We start from the raw sequence: 23,648 nt of genomic DNA on the forward strand, positions 1-23,648 counted from the left end.
AATACTCAGGCTTTCCTGTTGTCTAGACTCTAGTGTCTCAGTCAAATAAACTAGCAGTCTGAGAAACCCAGAAACCCATGCAGAAAATGGCATAAATATATATCACTAGATGGCTCAAGGCGGAGTCTCCCGTGTAGTTGACCGGCGGCCATCTTGCTTGAGTGGACTACTGATCTGCACAAACAAAAATACTCTTAATTAACTCGCTGGAATCTTGACGGATTTACAAACAGTTTACTTACTTACTTACTTACTTACTTACTTACTTACTTACTTACTTACTTACTTACTTACTTACTTACTTACTTACTTACTTACTTACTTACTTACTTACTTACTTACTTACTTACTTACTTACTTACTTACTTACTTACTTACTTACTTACTTACTTACTTACTTACTTACTTACTTACTTACTTACTTACTTACGCCTTTTACCGCGTTTTGGCCATAGGCCGTCAACAAGGGTTCTCCAAGCATCCCGATCCTGAGCCAACCTCTCCAGCTGGCCCCAGGTGTGTCCCATCTTCTTGGCAGAATCTTCCAAGCGGTTTGGTTTATTACAAACGTTATTAACGTGCCTATGACTCTTGCTCGAAAGACATTTTAAACATTTGTTTTTAAAAAAGAATTATATGAAAGTCCATATGTATGCAGTATGATAACTGCATCTCTGACGTTTTTAACAAACCAAACGGTTGAAAATGTTGCAAGCTATGGTTATTTCAATAGTACATACACCATAGACATGCATGTTATGAGTGAGCGTACTCCACCCACACAAGATGGCCGCCATGTGACAATGTCAGTCTCCGTTGGCCAGCAGTGAGTCATCTAGTGATATATATCTATGGAAATTGGTGTAGTGTGAGCTTTTGGGCGCAGCAAACTGACTCAAAGCCCAGGAAGTCGATGGCTCTACGAGAGGTCTTAGCTACTAAACTCTTATCGTGCCGCAAAACCTCACCCCCTGCACCATGATTCGTCGAAACAATCTGTTGGATTTTCAATCGTCAGAAAATGTAAATCCCCCACCCCTCTCTCTCTCTCTCTCACCACTCACCTGCCATCAGACTGTTAATGTTTATGTAAATGTCTGGGTATGAGACTAATCAACTATGAAAACATTGTAGGCGGCTGGGTGGCACAGCCGACTCCTACAGTTCGGTCTGTGAATGTGAATGAATAACTCTCTCCCATCCCTCAATACCAACCACTGAAGTGCCCTAGAGAGCAAGGCACCTAAGCCCCAACTGCTCCAATGGAGTTACTCAGTGGCCAACAGTGTCAGACTGTGGTTTGCATCAGCGGTGAGCTTGGCCGACGAAAGTAGTATTTGAGACTAGATGTACTCCGGTGGTAACTAAATTCACATCGACAGTATGACTTTTGTCCTGTCGAGAGAGCCATCAGCTGGCATGGCTTTGAAGCTGAACTTGCCATTCAAAATAGTATCATACTAGTGCGGCATTGCTTCCTGATTTCTGAAACTACGGAGTGGCACAAGGTTCAAACATCACAGCCAGTTAATCTTGCGTAAAAAAAAAGTGCCATTCAATTATTTTTTTCGTTAACTCGTTAATAACGCGATAACTTTGACATATATGTAACGGATGGTATCGTGAAGCGCAGTCAAGAAGGGCTGGGGTGAGTAGCGGTGCTATGGGTTAAACTCACTCTCACATCCTCAAAAGACGCATAGACCCAGTACTTAGAAGTGGATTCACCTCTTGGTATAGCGGTCTGTGTTGCTGCCTGCGGTGTGGGAGACCGGGGTTCGACTCCCACTCGGGGCATCGAAGTTTGAGGTGACGTTGTCACAACCGTTAAAATGGTGCCGATTGACCCGGATGCCTTGAGTGGAGTGAGTTTGAGAGTTTGAGAGGGTGAGTGTAACGGATGGTATCGTGAAGCGCAGTCAAGAAGGGCTGGGGTGAGTAGCGGTGCTATGGGTTAAACTCACTCTCACATCCTCAAAAGACACATAGAACCAGTACTTAGAAGTGGATTCACCTCTTGGTATAGCGGTCTGTGTTGCTGCCTGCGGTGTGGGAGACCGGGGTTCGACTCCCACTCGGGGCATCGAAGTTTGAGGTGACGTTGTCACAACCGTTACATATATACAAATATATTAAACATATAAAGAAATCAAACAATGACTGACATTTAAGTGCAGACTTTCAGCTTTAATTAGCTGGTGTTTACATCCATCTGGTCAATTATGCATATACACTTGAAGTATAGACTGTTTCTAAGTGACATTCTAAGAGCACATCGCAATGTTTGCATAATGTTATAGTTCACAGGAAATACATTTGGGTCCTATAGCAACAGAATTCCAGGTAAACCGTCTATAGGCCTCCATACAACTAGTGTTCCCTGGCAGTAGTATAGTGGCAGCCTAGTGTTGTCTCCTCAGCTATGTGTAGCTTGCAAGTCTAATTGTTTTCTAAAGCCCTTAGGTATTCTAGCTAATGTTGGGCTATTTCCAGGGGTGTAAAAAGTACCCAGATATTATACTTAAGTGAAAGTATGGGTACTGTCTCAAAATCGTACTCAAAGTAAAAGTCAGAGTATCTGGCTAAAACACATTTGAGTGTGAGTTTCTACTTTTAAATGTACTTAAGTACTAAAAAGTAAAAGTACAAACTTTTTTAAATTCCGGGGCAATGAAATGTTCCGTTTCGTCCTCTTCAAAGATCTTCAAAGATCCCCACTTTCTAGTCTTGCACAAGGACTAATCAGCATGGATATGGGCGGGTTCATTTTCCATTGATGGGGATTTGATTGGCTGTTTTTAAATAAAGTGCGGCCGCAGGATTAATAACGTTAACGTTAGTTCGGCCAGAGAAACAATTATACTAATTAAAATAGTTGGACCTGAGAGATTTTGTACTTTGTAGGTCTGCATTTTAAATGTAAGGAGTAAAAAGTATTTTTTTTTCTCTGAAATGTAATTGAGTAAAAGTACAAGTATACAAACCTAATAATACTCAAGTAAAGTACAAATCCCCCAAAACAGTACTTAAGTATTGTAACGAAGTACAATTACTCAAGTACTTTACACCCCTGGCTATTTCTCATTGTGTCCATTTTTAGCTGTATTCAGGAGCTCTGCTTTGCGGCCGCGTAGAGGACCCATCCAAGTGACCAGCCTGGCTGGTCTCGTCTATGTTTGGGTTACAGGGGCTTTAACCTTTATTTACCCAGGGAAGATTTACCAAGCTCTTTCTCAGCAACACCCTGCTACACAGTAAGATTTTCCACACATTCACATCTGAGAGCTGCTCGGGACGCGTGAAGCTTATTCCCAGCGGAAGAGTGCGTTGCGTGCTTCCGCGTTTTCTCTGATTGGCCATGACGCCCATGTGACCACGGCAGCGCGAGAGAGCTGCAGCGCGGAAATAGGCTGTCTATTGCCTCGCGCTGCAGCGCGGAAATAGGCTGTCTATTGCCATTCTCTAAGACAAACTCTAACCTTAACCAGCTCCTTAACAGCGCCTAAACTTAACCCTTCTAACCTTAACCAACTCCGAAACAATGCCTAACCTTAACCATAACCTTAACCATGCCTAACCTTAACCTTAACCATAACCAACTCCGAAAGAATATTGCCATTCTCTAAGACAAACTCTAACCATAACCAGCTCCTTAACAGCGCCTAAACTTAACCCTTCTAACCTTAACCAACTCCGAAACAATGCCTAACCTTAACCTTAACTTAACATGCCTAAACTTAACCGGTGAAAGAATGCACGTTAAAAAAAATGTAAATAAAAAAAATTGAAGGGATTCGAACTTGTCACCAACGGACCGCAGCGCTGCCAGTTGAGCTAAGCGTCGAATGAAAAACATTGGGGATTACGGCTACATAATGCCGCAAGCTCTGCCGCTCCGCTCCGCTCTGCGGCTGCCGCGCTGCCGCGGGGCGTGTCGCAGCCAATCAGGGAAAACGCGGAAGCACTCGGCAGCACTATTCCGCTGGGAATAAGCTATAGGCGCTCGGCGTAACCACAGTCCAGCTCCACTGGATCAGCTGGGGGTTGAAGGGAGAGGGGGGCAGTCCAGTGGCTGGTTGTTGAGGGAGGGGAAAGTGTTCCTTCAGTTCCTCTGCCGACATTTCTTTCTGCTAGTCCTGCTGGCTGCACAGATCAACTTGGGTACTGTGGTGGAACCGAACTCATCAATTATGTCGTCTTCATGATCAAATATGATATGAAATAATGTGATATGATATGAAATAATAGGTTTAATAGTGAAAACACCTTTATGCGACGGAGAGATACTATACATTTTAAAACTTTCAAACTTAAAGTTAAACTGTAAACTGTCTCTCACATCATCACATCATAATATCAAAGCGATGACTGCTCCCTGCAGTCACCTGTAGAAGATGTTAGGTGGGGGAGGGGTTAGGTGGCAATGGCCAGTGGGTAAAGTAGTCTTGCATGCCACATTAAGAGAACAGCTCCAACCCTTTGAAGCTCTGTGGCTCAAAACGAGCGATTGTGATATCATCTTGGTTAATAAGACATAGATCTTATTAAAAATATAAAAGTTATAATATACATATATATATACTTATATAAAAGTATCTGCTCAATTTGTACAAGTGATGGATTATTAAAATGTTTAAGTGAAGATTGCTCAACAAGATCTAAACTCTGTGCACTCAGGTGTGAGATTTAAGGTATCGTTTGGGGCAACCAAAAGGGATTCCTCAACAGTACTGCCACCTCTTTAACCTCTAGGGCGGGCTAGGCTAACGCTGCCCCCATATTGCAACAGCCAAATGCCTATAATTGTGTCTGTGACTTTGCTTCCTAGAGCCAACCTCAAAAAACATTCAATGGTGCTGCGTCGGTCCGGCTGAGTTGGAAAAGTGCAACAAGTGGCGGCGCATCAACGACAACACCACGATCGAATGCACCGACGCCATGACAGTGGATGAATGTGTCAAGAAGATTATAGTAAAAACATATAGAAAATCTCGCTCTATCATCTTTATGTCCATTTTGTGTAATTGTCCATTACATAGCCCACTGCGACCAGTAATCTTAATTTCCTGAACCCCCCCCCTTCCATAGCGTAACGAGGCGGACGCCATGGCGATGGATGGAGGCCATGTGTACACAGCTGGGAAGTGTGGTCTGGTTCCTGCCGTGGTGGAGCAGTATAACGCATGTATGATATATATATATATATATATTTCTTTTTTAAATCATTTAATAATTTGATTAAATTATTAAATAATTTAAAATATTGAAAACGAAGTAGTGTCTACTCAAACAAAGCTCTCTCTCTCTCTTTGGAGGAGGAAGGTCACTGTGTTCGTGCACAGCCATGTCAATAATCTACAAAAGCATTGTAAACATGTTCACAGAAGCTCCCTAAAAGGGACTAGATTTCTCTTGTTTATAAAGTCAAATCAGTGGATCAGGAGGTACAGCGGTTGTCTGGTAATATCTAAAGGTTCCCGGTTCAATTCTGTTCTTGAGCAAAACACTAACTGCTCCCGATGAGCAGGTTGGCACCTTGCATGGTGCCAACACCTCCACCATCGGTGTGTGAATGTGTGAGGCATAAGTTATAAAGTGTTTTGAATAAAAGTGCTATAAATGCAGTCCCATTTACCAGTCCATTTACAAAATAACGGTTGCTACTGTATGTTACAGGCAGCCATGTTGTAAGACAGAGAACTACACAAACATTCTGTGCAAGGCCTCTATTAATTGTATACATCCATAATTAAAGCAACATGTTGGATTGTTGACTCAACATTAAAAATACAAATCCTTGAAGTATTCGGTACAGGTTTAACAGACACATACAAGCAGGTCATTAGATGTCTTCTACATGGACATTATTAATACTGTATATATCTAACCTTCCCCACAGCACTCTGCTCTACGGCTGGTAAGTACAACTGTATTTATTTTAGCAGGAAGCAAAGTCACAGCATGTAGTGCTGCAACCTTCTTCTTCATATTCATTTTCTTTGTGTCGTCATCTTCTTCTTGTTCTGCTTCCTCTTCTGCCGTAAAAACATCTGGAGTCCCAGAGCAACTAAACTTTCTGGGTCAGTTAAAAATGTAGGGTAGTCGTCCAGTCCAGGGTCAGTACACAAGGGGGAATCTCAGCCAGTCCAAAGTCCAGTACACAAAGAACACCTATCTCGCTTTCTCCTCACCTTCCACTACCTCTCACCGTCGTAACTCTGAATCTCAATCTTTCTCTCTCTCTAGTCTCTACACCACAACTCCAACTCCTTACTCCGCTCAACTTGATCCTCTCTATCCTCGTGTTAATGTACTGTGTGGGACTATGTCTGTGCACGTGAGATGTGTGTCAACTAATTATGTGCAGGTGTACTCTATCAGTACTAATCAGCTAGTGTGTGTGTCGGGAGTGTGTGCATGTGAGATGTGTGTGACTAAATGCTGTGCAGGTGTGTTCTATCAGTACTAATCAGCTACCTAAGTGACTCTACTCCTTCCGTGACGGACGTATCTCCCATCCTTCACGTATCCAAAGGACGGGGGAGGAGATCTGTCACAATAGATATATATATAGCTTCTTCTACACATTTCATCCAATGTCCACCAGATTTTGCACAAGGTATTAACAGAACTGTTGAAAAACAGCTAACAAACTAAATTAAAGGGGAACTATTTTACTATTTCTTTCACTATTTGGGCACTTTTACACAATTCCTGTGAGTTTATGGAACACCTCTGTAATTTTTATTTTTTTTTATTAATTGTTTTGTATTTCTTAGGGCTGTCAGTTTATCGCGTTAATTAGATTAATTAATTACACAGCAAATTATTGCGTTATGAAAATTAACTCAAAATGTATTACATTTTTTTTTTTTTTTTTAATACTTTTTTTTTGTATCTCATTCATTCCATAAGAATGTAGAATACACATGTCAGTAAGGGAGCCATTATTTCTAAACTGTTTGGTTGAACCAGCCAAAATTCACATAGGTATATGTTTGGGATGGGCCTGGAATTGAGTCAGACCAAATCCATCAGGCCAGACTTGCAGCTATGTTTTATTTTATTTGTATATCTATTTATATATACACCTCAGTCGGTTAATTCCACGACCACAACACCAGAGGGAGTTCCACAAATCATGTTCAACACAGATTCGGCTCAAACAAGGGACTAAACACGTTTTGCAATTATGCCACAATAATGTGGAACGCCCTACCCACAACCGTGAAGGAATGTGAATCCCTACCCTCCTTCAAAACCGCTCTCAAAGAGCACCTACGGGTGGCTGCAATTAGAAACTTGCCCCTGTAAATGTCCAAATGTCCGTCCCCCCCCCCCCCCCCCCCCCCCACCAATGTACAGTTTCTTACCCTTCGGATGTATATATCTTTTATGATCTCTTTTTACTACACAGTTCTGTATATCTGTATGTCTTGTATGTCCAATCTGTTAATAACGTTTTCAATCAATCAATCAATCAATCAATCAATCAATCAATCAATCAATCAATCAATCAATCAAACCTGCATATACAATAGCATACATAGCTCTGTATGATAGCATATACAATAATGCTGTATACCATATATATATTTATTCTCACTGCATATATATATATCCATCTGTCTGTTCTTACAGTACATGCACATATACCTTTTACATATCTGTAAATACTATATATGTACATATCCTACTCTTCTAGTTTCACTGCTACTACCATACTGTCTTTATACCTGTATCACTGTTATATTATACTACAACTCTGTACATACATCTGATTAGCACTACACTCACTAGTACTAATAGTAGTAGTATTTTGTATATTCGCCCACTTTAATCACCTGTACATTGTATATTGCTGTTGCACTTTACTGTTACATTTGCACTCTGGTGGGATGCCAAACTTCTTTCGTTGTACTGTACTTGTGCTGTATATGAGAATACATTTGAATCTAATCTAATCTCATTTATTTGTTTACATTGAACCAATCAGTTCTTCACTGTAAGATATCAATATGTTATTATGTCAGCTTTTCTAGCAAATGACTGATGAACAAATTTAGGTCTCTGATCCCCTTCCTTATATAATTCCATCTCTTTATTCCTCCGACAGAGGCAGCCGGCTCTTACTACGCTGTGGCGGTGGTGAAGAAGGGTACAATAACCAACTGGGATCAGCTGATGGGCAAGAGGTCCTGTCACACTGGCCTGGGAAAAACTGCAGGCTGGAACATCCCCATGGGCCACATCTACAATAACACTAACAGCTGTAACTTCAGTAAGTAATGGACAAGGGTATTAAATCTGCACTTTTTCAAGGAAATATTGTTTCTCAAGCATTGTAAATGGGCTGAACAAGAAAACACATACCTATTGACAACACATAAAGCCCAGTGCAACTGGCCATGAATGAATGATCATTTAGCACTTTCCTAGACACTCAAAAGTGCTTTACAAGTGGAACATTGCCTCCTTCACTCAACCTTGGGCTATGCAGGCTTAATGGCTGCCATACACTGGCATCAGGCACACATCACACTCCACAATGGCTGAAAGGCTCAGGAGACAGGGCTTTATATCAGCCAATTAAGGGGGGAGGGATTATTAGGTGGCCTTGATGTCAGAGACCTGGTTGGGAATTTGGCCAGGAACGTCTGGGAACCCCCTACTCTTTGCGATAGGCGCCCTGGGTTAACAACCAAATTCAGTCGGGACCATGGTTTAACATCCAGGCTCATCCAAAGGATGGCACTAGCAACTGTACAGTGTCCCTATTACCGTAACAGGGACGTAGTTACACCAGGGTAAAATTGGTTTGATATTGGATATTCACATATTCACATTATTCAAAATCTTAAATTAAACCAATTGGTTTTGGAACTGTAACTAATTTCATTTAAATGCTGTTGAATTTAAATGGTAATTAGAAAAAAGAATAATGATAATAATAAAAAAGGTTCCATATTGTTGTCCACCGTACCCTGAGTAAAGTCTAAAGAAAACATTTTAAACTAATTTCCTCAATTCAAATCTATTATTCTTATAATTTTCCGTTAATCACATTTAGAAAACTTGTCAGTGGTGCCTGTTCACAATCTTGACTGAACTGTCCTTGGCCACAGCAATAACATTTGAATTATGTATTTTCTATGTATGTATTTGGCTGAGGCTGAACATCATCGTACTTCATACTTCAAGGAACATTCCACCATAAAATAAAAAAGCGGACTTATTTAGCCCGAAACTATAAATGTTTAATTATTGAGTTAAGATTTGAAATGTCATTATAATGTTACATATTCCAGTACATTTCCTTCTCCTGTGATGTGATATTGTTGTGGTGGAAGCATATGTTTCCTGCATGAACAAGGGGCTGTCCTGATTATAAAGGTCAGAAGTCTCAAGGGAAGAAGACTGTGTTCCTCAAAGTAGTTAGAGGAGCAAGTTAGACAAATTAGTTAAGATTAGGTTAGATTAGATAAAGGTAAGGGTAATGGAAGTAGGAATCAATGTATGTGTCTTGTAATGGATCAATAAACAACATCTTCTGAAGTCACCTGATCTCACTGTGCTTGATTAAACCTAACGAGGTCAAGGTAGATTAACAACAAATCCACCACAATATCAACACATAATGCTGTGTGTGTCTCTTCCTCAGCTGAGTTCTTCTCTAGTAGCTGTGCCCCCGGAGCAGATCCTTCCTCTCCACTCTGTGAAAACTGTATAGGCAGTGCTGCTGGGCCGGATGCAGACAAGTGCAAACCCAGTGCTGATGAGCAATACTACGGCTATGCTGGGGCTTTCAGGTAGGGGGCACTAGTAGTATAATGTCTGGCTTGAGAATTGAGCCTCAATACCATAGATAGAGGCAGACCATGCATGTCATGACTGCCAGGGCCTCATCTTTTGGAGGTCAACTCCTCAACCAGAATCGAAGTGCTGGAAGATATAGGTTTCGTAGAAACCTTGGTGTCTATCTCGTATGCTGCATTTTATTAATGACACCTCAGAAAGAGTGACCAACCAACGCGTTCTCATTTCCTGTTTTGCATCACGTGGGTTGTTCAAGGCAAGGCTTACTCCCCCCCCCCCCCCCCCCCCCCCCCCCTAGGCATAACAAAAAATATTGTTTGTTTCCTGTTGGTTGTCAGTTAAGGCCATGGGTAGGTAGGGAATTTTCTTTATTTTTATTTTTTATTCTTTCCCACGGCGACTATGGATAGGGAATTTCTTTATTTAATTAAAATGTTCAGAACAACATGGATGCCTGTACTCTGCCAGCATGTTTAATATCCATAATACTAAAGGTTTGACTAAGGATTTTTTTTTTTTTTTTTTTTTTTATTCTTTTTAAAAACTCATAAAATATATTGGGTCGCACCTAAATCGGCAGGGTCGGTCAACAACCGGAAACAAACCATTTTTTTTTTAGGCCTTAGGAGACTAGAGCAGGCACAGGCTCCATTCAGTGGTTTTCAAATGTGGCAAGTTTTTTCTCATGCATAGACCTGTTCGCTGTTTACAAACATACCATGTTCGAGTCAATCAGCAATACCAACTGAGTCACGTGACTAAGTTACCCCGGACCTGCGCAAGCTGCTGCGCCAAAAGAAGTAGAACGGGGCTCTATGGAGAAACCATGGCATGGCACTCCCCTGACTAAAAGTTTGGCTGTGAGTGTGAGTCTTTCTTTCACCGTTTACATATCTATCTTTGGCATGGATTGATTGTTTAGATCGCTAGCATGGCTAACAAATGCAAATATATTGTAGTCTGGCCCGTTGTTCTGACCAGGATTAAGTTCCTTTCTTCCTCGGGTCTGCACGCGCATATACATGACATCGTCAGCGAACAGGTCTATAGAAATCAAGGTAAATATTGGACATTCTCTGACAAGTAGAACGTGCTCGGAACATTCTGGTACTGAATTTATGTTTTTCTAACTTCAGATCCAGAGGAAAACTGTTTTGCTTTTTTAAGGACCATATAGGTCTAAATATGAGTTTCACTTTTACTGTTTATTAATCACGACTGACCATTTTCCTGAGCATAGCTTACTTTGTTAGATGACATTTTTCTAACGTTATAAACCACAGAATTATATAGAAGAAACCCAAAATGACAACAGATTGATGTTATCATTTTGAAATGCAAATAATGAACTGTTGCCTATATTCTTAGGTTTATCACATCAGTTCAACCCGGTAGGAACAAGATTCACCCCACAATAGATTTAAGCTAGGTTTATAACTATACTGGTACGGTCCGTTAAGACTTGTCCAGCAATTGTACAGTGTTGACGATCTCACATGTGTTACATTTTTGGAGACAGGAACTATTCCATTCTCACCACATTGGCACAGCTTTGAAAATAATCACCTTCATTATATACAGTATCTTTGGTTTGATCACTATAGATGTCTAGCTGAGGGAGCTGGAGATGTTGCCTTCATCAAACATACCACTGTGCCAGACAACACCGACGGTAAGTGGCATGTTTACATTTATGACATAATAATAATAATAATAATAATAATAATAATAATAATAATAATAATAATAATAATAATAATAATAATAATAATAATAATAATAATAATAATAATAATAATAATAATAATAATAATAATAATAATAATAATAATAATAATAATAATAATAATAATAACTTCGTTTTATATAGCGCCTTTCAGAGGACCCAAGGTCGCTTTACACATAAGGGGGGGGGGGGGGAGATGACAAATTAACAAACATAGTGGACAGACACGACATATAAAGTGAGAAAGTTAGGGGTTAAAGGCCAAGTTGAAGAGGTGGGTTTTGAGCAGTTTTTTAAATGAGTCCAGAGTTGGGGCGGTGCGGAGTTCTGCGGGGAGGGAGTTCCAGGGGTGGGAGCTGCCACACTGAAAGCTCTGTCCCCAAACGTCCGTAGTCTGGTTCGGGGGATGGAGAGCTAACCAGTGTCCGTGGATCGCAGGGACCGTGACTGAGTGTAGGGGTGGAGGAGGTCAGTGAGGTACTGAGGTGCCAGGGCGTGAAGGGATTTGTAGGTGAGCAGGAGGGTTTTGTAGGTGATGCAGGATTTGATGGGGAGCCAGTGGAGGTGGATGAGGGTGGGGGTGATGTGCTGCCAGGGTTTGGTGCGGGTTAGAACCCTGGCAGCTGAGTTTTGAACATACTGGAGCCTGTCCAGGGTTTTGCTTGGGACCCCCGACAGGACCCCGTTGCATGTATGGTCCCTTCCTGTTTTTAGCCTGCATCCCATTGGCGCGTCTTTTCCATGACAATCTCGGCATTTGTGAGATGTTTAATTTTTTGTTTACTCTGTTTAAAGGGAACATATGATGGAAATGGGTTTTGCCTCTTCTTTGTATGGATTTGGCAGTCTTAAATGTAATCTAGGTGCCGGGGGAAATTACATATGCACTCTTTGCCTTTTAGACAGGGTTTGAAGTCTTCATATTAAAGGTGCTGTAAGTAGTATTTCTTTGTTCAAATACGTGTTAAATAGCTCTACATTCTGACAGCCATCACTGATATATAGTGTTTGGTCATTAACATGGGTCTCCCAGTCCCTCAGCTCTGCAGTAAACAGACTTTAAACTTGTCATGGTATCCCATTCTACTTTATCCAATCAGGAGAGAGAACCGTAGATATTTGTACTTATTTCAAGAAGCCTTGCCAAGCCAGATTTGCTTACTGCACTAGTAGATTATTTTACTTGTTTCAAGCACATATTTGCTTAAACTCAGTTTTTATTGAGTTTTCTCCTGATTGTATAAAGTGGGAACAGGATACCAGAAAATCTACTTTGTGTTTACTGCAGAGCGGAGGGACTGGGAGACCCGTCAGGGGGTGTCAGTGTAGAGCTATTATTTTAACAAAACAAAAGATACCACTTACTGCATCTTTAAAGGTGACATGCATTATAAATGTCATTTTTCAGTCTCTAGCATTGTATTATAGTAATAGGAGTTAGTATCAATGTGTTTTAGTGTCTAAATACCATATTGGCAGATTGCTCTGATTCAGCTCAGATAATTTCCTGCTCCAGTAAATTAGGCTATCCTGATTTGAAGGCCTGAATGACGTTACTCAGGCTCTGGGTAGCAGACAGTGATGTGATTGGCTCTGTGGTTGTAGCTAATGCCCACCCACAATCTACCTAGACTGACTGTACAGCGAGTGGAAACCACTTCCTCATACTCTGCATGCACTCTGGAGGGAGAGAGAGAGAGAGAGATAGAGAGCATTCTAGAGAGCCCCCTCCCTCCCTCCCTCTCTCTTCCTTTTTTTCTCTCCCTCTCGGGTGTGCCGCGCGGCAGCTTGTGGGGGGGGGGGGGGGGGGGGACCTGCCGCGCGGCACACCCGAGAGGGAGAGAAAAAAAAGAAGAGGTCTCTCTCTCTCTCTCTCTCTCTCTCTCTCTCTCTCTCTCTCTCTCTCTCTCTCTCTCTCTCTCTCTCTCAGACTGTGTGGACTGACTGTCACTCAAAGTGCTTATGGGCGGAGCCAGGCCATAACAGCCTGAAATCTTGAAGCTGAAAAATGATGGTTTTGAGTACTTGATTAGAAATATAAAACAATGCATTTCTTTTTTTTTTTAAACGTACAGATGTCTTCAATAGACTCACAGGAATTGTGTAAAGTTGCCCAAATAGTGCTAGGAATAGCAATGCATGTCCCCTTTAATAAAAAATTGTAATTTGTTTTAGACTAGTTTCTTTAATAAATCATTCAAATTAGTTTTACACTAGTTTCTTTGCAAAAATAAAAAAGTACATGTTTCACAGATTCAAAACACCATCTCTCTCGCCCCTTTCATCCCACCATCAGGCAATGGTCCATCATGGGCTGCTAGTTTGCAGAGTGAAGACTATGAGCTGGTCTGCCCTCCTGGTGCAAGCCCTGGAACTGCTGCACTCTCTGCTTATGTCGGATGCAACCTAGCCATGGTGCCTGGCCACGCTGTCATGACACGCCCAGAAACCCGCAACAAGGTGTTGCACATACTCCAGGAGCAAGAGGTTGGTACCACACTAGACACAGCTGATCTCAAGCTCACCTTTTATGGGAATCTATCCAAAGCAATGTACAAATTGTGTAGAACAAGTTAGCAGGAGGGGTACATCTCTAAGTGGCATTGTTTGTCTAGCAATACTGAGCTTGAGCTACACTCAGAGTGCATATAGTAGTATAGACATATTTAGCATAGTAGGTAGTAGTATAGGTATAGTAGCATAGTACATAGTATGCGACAGGGGCGACAGTGGTAAACAGACAGAGGTAAAGCTGTCGTCTGGTAATCAGAGGGTTGCCGGTTCGATTCCCCGCTCCTCCCGGGCAGCCTGTTGAAGTGTCCATGAATCGATACAGAGGTTTTTGGCAATGACAGGAGAACTACAGTAAGAATATGCATGCTAAATGGAACATTGATAATGTGGTGATGGGCGGCACGGTGGCACAGTGGTTAGCACTGCTGCCTCACAGCAAGAAGGTCCTGGGTTCAAACCCCAGCAGGTGTGGTTTCTGTGTGGAGTGTCCATGTTCTCCCTGTGTTCGCATGGGTTTCCTCCAGGTACTCTGGTTTCCTCCCACACCATAAAGACATGCATGGTAGGCAGGGACTACAGATGAAAACTATAGCTCATTAGCTAATTCTGCCACATTTACATTGATGTGGAAACTGAAGATGTTGATTAATGTGCACTGCCCCTGGGTAAAAAATAAATAGAAAACTTAAAAGGTATTGACAATGACAGATAAGCAATGGGTGCGAATACACATGCAGTTGATAGCTTAATGGTGATAACTGGTAATGCTAATGACACATACAGTAGCAATGGGTGAGGATATGCCTGTAACATGAATGCAATATGAATAACTAGAAATGATGAGATGACTGTAAGAATAGAATACACATGCAAAATGTAACATGGCTACTTAGTGATATAGAAAGAAATGTGCCTTCGGCTTTCCAGAATATGTGTCAGGAGAATGCGCAAATATGGGAGGGATATAGGCGCAAATATAATGCTGCATTGGGGAGTTGCTGTGAGGGATTCTATCTTTGTAGTTGTAGCAAGAGTAGATTACACTAACTGTTGAACGTTAACATTACACTGCCTGTAAATTGCCTCCCTTGTGTTCAGGCAATGTTTGGTCCAAATGTCACCAATCCACCCTTCGAAATGTTCACATCGACTGGAGGAACCAATCTCCTCTTCAGTGACTCCACAAAGTGCCTGAGGGAGGTACCAGAAGGAGACACCTATGCGACTTTCCTGGGCAGCAGTTACATGCTTGCCATGAACTCGCTCAGGCAGTGCACTGACAATACTCCAGGTTTGTACTGACAATACTCCAGGTTTGTACTGTGGCCTCAATGACATTTTCACACTTTTTATCTCCATAATCTTGTAGCCAAGTTTCAAGTTCAAGTTTCAAGTTTCTTTAATAGTTGTCATACAGAAGTACAGAATACTTTTATACAAAATGCTTCTTTCTGTTACGCGCCAGAGACTGTGCTAGACAAAAAAGATAAGTATGAAATAAAATAAGTATAGCATGTAAAAAATAGAAGTCACGTACATAGACACAAGTGTTCAGTATGTACATATGTACAATGTTCAATGCAGAATAGAAGTAACTGAGTTACCATACAATATACTATGCAATATACTAATATACAATATACTATATAGTGCCTCAACACAACCTAACTAAATCTTTAAATATTGAAAAACCTTTCTCATGATCAAGTTTGTCATATCCAACCTGACACAACAGAGAATGAATTGCTCTACCATTAGCAAATGAATTGCAGTTCATTTCTCCATCTCCATCAATTCTACTTTCTGCACCCCCCATTAGAACTGGAGCAATCCTGCACTTTCCATTCCTGCCAGAAGCAGTAGCAGGGACATGGGAACAGTGGATCACTCAGTCGCCAAGGATTCATGTCCATCTGTACTGGATCCAAAGATGTTATGTGTTGTGTGTTTTCTCACAGTTCTTTGATTTATTTACTAAACATTTGAAATAATTTGACCTATATGAAATGTATGCCTTATATAACCTGGGGATGAGGACAAATTGCTAAACAAGGCAGTGAAAATGGGGGCATCTACTATTTTAATTTCTTTTGTCATTTCCCAACACTCAAATCCCTGAACCATAGGTGAGCCTACACTACACGGAGCTGCCTGTCTTCTAGAGTTGTAGGCTACAGCATCTGTTAAAACAACTCATTTGGGACCCACATTTTATAACATGTTGTCCCTGTAAATTTAACAAGATCTTTGACATCAGATATGATTTAGAACAGAAGTCAACAGAACTGTCTGTACTGTGGGTGCGGAGATAACAGTGGAGAGAATGAAACCAAATGATCACAATAAACATATATCTAATGAATATTATCTCATTGTGGTTACTTCTAATGAATGAGAAAACAAGGTAACTACTGTATAGCCTACTATGTATTATTTTGCAGGGGACCCCTTCAAGGCATCCATCACTGGTCTCCAGACCACACTTTGGGAACTGCTGGCTGGAACAGTTAATTGTTTGCATCACATAAATTGTAGCAACTATCCTGACCAGCAATTAGCCGCTTGGCTGGGTGCAGAATACCTTGTTTTTGACACACTTGGTATGGTATGGTTTATTTCTTAATCCCAGAGGGGAAACATGGTTTGCCACCAGAGCGAATACAAATACACAAACATGAAAGAAACAATTACATACAGTACAAGATACACAACACAGTAAGAAGAGGAAAGCCTCTCAACACAGAGCTAGCGGTGTTCGTTAAAAAATGTAACCACAGCAGGAACAAAGGACCTTCTCAATCGCTCAAGAGAGCATCGAGGCATCAACAACCTATCGCTAAATGAGCTTCGCAGAGCATAAAAAATATTGTACATTGGGTGGCCTTCAAAAGATAAAATGATGTTCAATTTAGTTCTAGTTCGCTTGGCAATAATAATCTCCAACAAGGAATCAGGAGGGAGGCCAATCACTGAGCCAGCCTTTTTAATGATTTTATTTATACGTTTTTTGTCAGTAACCGTGATGCTGCCTCCACAGCAGAGCACAGAATGAAAAAGGAGATTAGCAAGGATACCTTGATAGAACACATGAAGAAGTGACCTGCTGATATCTTAGGATCTAAGCTTCCTCAAATGAAAAAGCAGAGACTGGGTTTTCTTCAACACAGAATCTGTGTTCTGCTTCCAGTCCAGCTTACTGTCCAGGTGAACAAGATACTTATAGGACTGGACTATTTCAACCTCCTGCCCCCTAATGATGACAGGAGAGACATTCACCTTATTCCTACTGAAGTTAAACGATATTTAGTTCCAAAAAAATATTGGCATCATCACACCATCGCCTTTGTTGATGAGACCGATCAGAGCAGTATCATCAAATCTTTTTTGCATATGGCACATGTCCTCGCTGTGTCTGAAGTCCGCAGTATAGAGCACAAAGAGGAAGGGAGCCAAAACTGTCCAGATGACATCCGATACTATGTCATCCAGCCTGACAAACTGAGGTAGAGGAACAACATATTTCATTTGTTGTAATTTGTTTCTTTGTTTTCTCTGTTTTCCCCACCTAATGTCAGCGACTTCGGGTTCCTGAGAAGCGCTTTATAAATGCAATGAATTATTATTATGATGATGGTTGAGTTGTGCAGTTTAAACTGGATAATTTTGTTTGCTAGGATATGTGGCTGGATTGTATTGAAGGCGCTAGAAAAATCAAAGAACATTTCCCTAACATAGCTGGCAGACGATTCACGATTCACACTGAGAATGAGTAAATGTTTACTGCAAAATTACGTATAGTAGTTGAATGATATTGATAAACTGTTAACTTTTTATCAGGGGTGCCTTAAAGGGTCAGAAATCAATTTCTCCTTCTGCACATAATCTGACACACATCCAAAAACTCCCAAAACAGTCTTAACACATTAATTTAGTTTTGACAGTAATTGAGAGTAAATTAGTTTGAATATGGCAAATGTCATCGGGAACATTGAATCTGTGTGGTGTGTTAATTACAGCCCAAGGTAGCAGTTGCAATTTATTTTAATCTAATCTAAAAAAGCTGTAAATAAATCAGCATTGTTTTTGGTGAAGTGCTCCTTTAACATTAGTTTGGGCCTCTGGGCTACTGCAATGGTGCCAATAATTGGGTCATAAAAAATCTAAAAAATACTTGGACACACACACACACACACACACACACACACACACACACACACACACACACACACACACACACACACACACTTATAGATAGGGAAAACAGATTGTACTAGTTGGAAGACTTGTTGGTTGCATATCTCCTGCCGGCAGTAGGGGCAATAATTTGAGAACTGTGGTATCAGGTTACAGGTATCAGGGAGTCGGGACAGGGGTAGACCTATGTGGTCGTATTGCTATGAGGATGAGTTGCCTGTGCTGACTTCACGCTAGCTTAAAGACTCAGCCCAGTACCAGACACAAGAAGGAACCAAGAACTCCTTACACCATAGAACTCCTCACTACTTCCGTCACCAGCTCTGGGAAAATAAGCAAATCTATGAAATTAATGGAATGAATCGTAAAATTGCTTATAACAGTAAGAGTAGAGGACGCTTATTTGATTGAGCAATATATTTTCCATGTTTAGGGTCAAACATAATGACATTTTAAACTCGGAATGTCATTCAGTGGGTCTTTTTTTTAGGGATTTCTGTTATATTTTGGGTGCATACTGATGACATATTTAACCTTTTTTGATGATTTACAAAAAACAAGGGCAAACTAGGCTAACGATTTGGCTAGTTTTGACATCAAATTGAGAAAATACAATATTGAAATTGACATTCCTGATATTAAGCAGTTGATTGCTATTCAGCACCTCTTATTCATTTTGAATGACGTGTGTTTAGTTTTCAGTGATGACATCACCTCCCATTAATTTCCCCACCTGTCTTCCCTCTTCCTATATCCAGCCTCTTTGCTGGTACAGCCTTCAACAGACATTGACGGTACAAGGTCAGGATGATATATGGGCTGATAGCATTAGCAAGTAAGTGCAACGTTAACCAAACAACTTTCACATCCCACAACTGGCTGTGCCATGGGTCTGGACGGTTTCCTACTTGTTTAGTTTAGTTCATTCAATTCCATTTTGGTCAATTAGAAACATACAGAGACTGTGAAGTATTCAAAGAAAAGATTATTGTATTGTTTTGATAGTCATTCCAATGAATCACTCCTTTATATTTGAAAGGGAAACCTTGTATTTGTTTAAGTGGAGATGATGGAAAACTAATTTCAAGGGGGCACGAATAAAAAAATTATAAAACACATACGAACAAAAACAGTGTTATGTAAAACATACACTGCAAATGCACAGATACAGAGAGCTCCCACCCACACCCTCTGCGCTCAGCTGTTGTACATACAAAAATAAATAAAATAAAATAAGAAGAAATTGGCTACAGTGACCCATAATAATAAATATGTTTTTAAACCAAAAAGGTATGTACACCAATAAACACTTTCTAAGAGAGCACTTTGTATATGTCAGGGGCTGAAGTCTCCTTGGGACCCTATCTGTACACTTGTCTCCACAGACAACCCGTTCTTGCTTGAAATATGTAAATAATGTGCTAATCGACCACAGGGAAAAAACAAATAATGTATGTTTGTTATGTTATATCCATATGTATATATTTAGCATATATTACATATTCAAACTGTAAATGTTTTTAAAAGATTTTATATCGTGTGACATGAGTCTTGGTCTTTGACCACGGTTGTCATTAATTGATGAATAAATTCTGTTTTGACTTAACTCAATCCCCGCCAACAACGTTTATATACGTGTTTGGCCGACAACCGTTGAACTCCAACCATGTATACGTTATTTGATCGGTTTTCCTTTTTTTCGATATTTTTATTCATTATTCATCCGGGGACCTCTGTGTTACCATAGGGAATGAGTCTGAGATCACCAAAGTGCAATACCGGCCGCATCCAGCTAGACGGCGATATCGAGCACCCTTTGATACCTTGTATCTTGGCCTGTGCAACGGTCAAATGTCACCGGGCTCACTTTTCTTTGTCGGGCGAATGGAGCGGTTCTCCCGGTTCCATTGAAGCGCGTCAAATATCCCTGATCCATATGTTGTGGTGGGTTATGCCGTGGACCAAATGGATCGGATGTACCAGATTGATTGATTGATTGATTGAAAAGTTTATTAACAGATTGCAGAATGGGTACAGTACAGCTCAATACATACAATTGTTAAGGGGATGCAGACCAGAGAAAGACTTTCGTCTTGTTTACATCAGGGTCCCCCATTTTCAATTCATCATAACATATATGACATACATGACATACAGATAGACAGTACTGCTACATCTATACATTTATGACATATCAGATTTGCAAATACAGTACTGTTTGTGATACAAAAAGTGTCCAGAAAAAGAGTGTATATACATTTGACATAGAAACTGTACATTGGGGGAGGTTGGGTGGGTGGGGTGGGGTTGGGTGGCTGGGTGGGGACTGTACATTGGAGGTGGGGGGGGGGGGGGGGGGGGTTGGGTAGGGGACGACGACACTGTACACTGTACATTGGAATACTGATAAAGCCATACTTGGTCATTTACTGTACAACTGGGTTAGGACATTTGTAGGGGCCAGTTTTCGAATTGCAGTCTCCCGTAGGTGTTCTTTGAGAGTGTTTTTGAAAGTGGGTAGTGATTCACATTCCTTTACAGCTTTGGGTAGGGCGTTCCACATTGATGTGGCATAATTGCGAAACGTGTTTAGTCCCTTGTTTGAGCCGAATCTGGGTTTAACATGATTTGTGGAGCTCCCTCTGGTGTTGTGATTGTGGTATTCACTGACCTTTGGGAAGTATTTTGACATGTACATGGGTACCTTGGTTGCGTAGTGTATCTTGTAGGCCAGGCCCATTGCAAGTTGCTGTACTCTGTCGTCTACTCTAAGGCTTAAGCCATCCTAGGTTGTCAAAGTGGGCAGGGGTGAGGTGGGTTCTAGGAGTAAGGTCAAGCAGTAGTCTGACCAATTTGTTTTGAGATGTTTGTAATTTTGTTTTTAGCGCCTTTGAGGTGCTTTGGTACCATGAGGTGCACGCATAGTCGTAGTACCCTTGAATGAGTGCTCCTGCCAGAGTCTTCAGGGTATTCTTGTTTACCAGAGAGGAGATCCGGTACAAGAATCGAGTTCGTTGGTTGACTTTTTTTATTACATTGGATGCCAGAGAGAGAAGTAGGATACGGCATGTGTCAACTTATGCAAAACACGCCCCTTTTAGTTTGATTGATTGTAGCCACGCCCCTTTTTGGAATTTGGAGCGTTCTGATTGGCCGAGAGGTTTAAGGGGGCGGGACTTATGTGTATGTCATACCTTATAAGGGCATATATCAAAGTTTGATGGATTGTAGCCACGCCCCCTTTTTTAGATGATTTATGACCCCTAGGGCTTCTCTGATTGGTCTAGGATGTAAGGAGGCGGGACATCCGGTTTTGAGGGAGGGACATCCGGTTTTCAAAATAAAAGTTTTATTTTTTTTCAAAAAAAAAATCTTTCAAAATAAAAGATTCAAATTTTTTTTAGATTCAAACGTTTTTTTTTATTTTCAGATTGTATGTATTCCATGGTTTTCACAATATGTATTTCTGTATTTCCAAACGTTTTCAGAATATATCTTCACAATTAAGTTTTACAAGGTTGAATACATTATGTGTATTCCAAAGTCTTAAGAATTTGTGTATCTTCAGAAAGTGCATTTATTTCAAATGGTGAGTGTATCTTCAGAAAGTGCATTTATTTCAAATGGTGAGTGTATCTTCAGAAAGTGCATTTATTTCAAATGGTGAGTGTATCTTCAGAAAGTGCATTTATTTCAAATGATGTTTGTATCTTAAGAAATACCCTCTCTCTGTCTGTTTGCTGTTGGTGTGTGTCTCCACTCTGTAGGCTGTGTGTTCTCTCAAATGTCTCTCAGTAGACTGAATATTTCTCCCTCTGTCTAACTGCAGCTTCTCTGAAAATTCTGATGGTGACAAACCCCGTAGATGTCATACGAGGCTGGAGAATGACTAGGACCAATGAGATGACTCAAAACCATCTGCCAAAAGCAGATTTATGACTCTGCGACTTCCCGTTTCTGTAGACCACACCGTCCCCCCAAGGTGTCTGTGTGTGTTTTCTTAATGCCAGATGCCAATTGTCACAATCTTTAGATAAGTGTATTCCAAATTACAAATGTAATGTGTCTAATGTGTTTAAGCAAAAGTCTAAATAAATGTAAAATACATTTTTTTGTATTCCAAATTACAAATGTATGTATGTATATTAGTTTCATGGATAAAGACATAATCTTTATACACTTGTGTTTAAGCAAAAAGAAAATTACAAATGTAAAAAATTAAAAGTGCACCATTACATTAGCATGCAAGGGTCTAGGGTTTGAATATTTCGTTAATACAGGTGTTTTATATTATGCACATTAATTATTTTAGAGTTATTATTAAAAGAGTTGGGCTAAAAATATAAAGTACAGAAAAGATCTATGTGTGTCTGTGAGGTGTGTGTCTCTGATCGGGGTGTGAACAGGGCCCTCTTAGGTGTTAAAACACAGCATGGGAGGCTTGAAGATTAGGGGACAACTCAATACACATTTACAGTCATCATTCAAATGGTTTATATCTTTTGTAACATGTACAAGTAATGTACAACATTATACTCATAGCATATTTTAGTTCACACAATGTTTTCACACATATTTTAAAAGATTTCCCATAAACATGCATTATGTCCTAATAAACTAACCTACACTATAACATACAACACTTTGATGAATATTGTTACACCGCTGACAGAGATGTATTATAATTATAATTTGGATAAAAACGTCAACTAATTGACTAAATGTAAAAGTAATACCAACTAATTGACAGTTTGGGTGGTAATTCTTATTTTCTTATTTCGTAAAACTAAAATTAAAAGGCTACAGATCATAAGACTTATGTCTTGTTTACATCAGAGTCCCCCTTTTTTCAATACATCCAGACATTTAGGACATAGCAGATTTACAAATACAACACTGTTTGTGAAAACAGTCCTGAAAATATCTGTCCAAGCTGTTTTAACTGTTTCAACCATCTTTAATTAAGACTTATTTTGGATATAGATCGCCTCAAGGCCTGAATGTCCATACACTGTAGCAATGCTAAGCCTGCATTTTCAGGTCAACTTCCCTTACCAACATGCACATCTAACCCCTCTTTTAATGTCACAGTAACCTGAAATAGCACAGAGTGTGGGGAAAAGGCCTTATTCAAAATAAAAAACTTTGAAACTGTACCCATTCTCCAATCTGTTAATAAACTTTTCAATCAATCAATCAATATATGATTAGGTATAAAAGTTAAAGACATGATAGATTAGAGTTGGGGCGAAAATATAAAGTGCTGTAAATATCTATCTTTTTGAGGATCTGGGTGTGAAGAGGGGGGGTGTTAGGTGTCAAAATGCTGCAAGGAGGTGTGAAAGATTAGGGACCAAACAACCTCTGTATATTTGCTTGTAATACTCTGCATTTACTC

General features: G+C 40.3%; 1 protein-coding gene across 1 annotated transcript in view; it reads left to right on the plus strand.

The window, feature by feature from the left end:
- Nucleotides 1-16,418, plus strand: part of LOC311235407 (serotransferrin-like) — a 31,126-nt gene extending 14,708 nt beyond the window's left edge. Inside the window, exons 9-17 of the mRNA XM_084322863.1 lie at nt 4,829-4,971; nt 5,089-5,185; nt 5,900-5,917; nt 8,117-8,281; nt 9,662-9,809; nt 11,421-11,488; nt 13,839-14,029; nt 15,155-15,347; nt 15,876-16,418. Coding sequence (XP_084178989.1) covers nt 4,829-4,971; nt 5,089-5,185; nt 5,900-5,917; nt 8,117-8,281; nt 9,662-9,809; nt 11,421-11,488; nt 13,839-14,029; nt 15,155-15,347; nt 15,876-15,919 — 1,067 coding nt within the window. The 3' untranslated portion in view covers nt 15,920-16,418. The remainder of the gene's footprint in view (nt 1-4,828; nt 4,972-5,088; nt 5,186-5,899; nt 5,918-8,116; nt 8,282-9,661; nt 9,810-11,420; nt 11,489-13,838; nt 14,030-15,154; nt 15,348-15,875) is intronic.
- The last annotated feature ends 7,230 nt before the right edge of the window (nt 16,419-23,648 follow it).

The sequence above is a fragment of the Notolepis coatsorum genome, assembly GCF_963971535.1.
Source record: "Notolepis coatsorum genome assembly, chromosome: 10".
Classification (NCBI taxonomy): Eukaryota; Metazoa; Chordata; class Actinopteri; order Aulopiformes; family Paralepididae; genus Notolepis; species Notolepis coatsorum.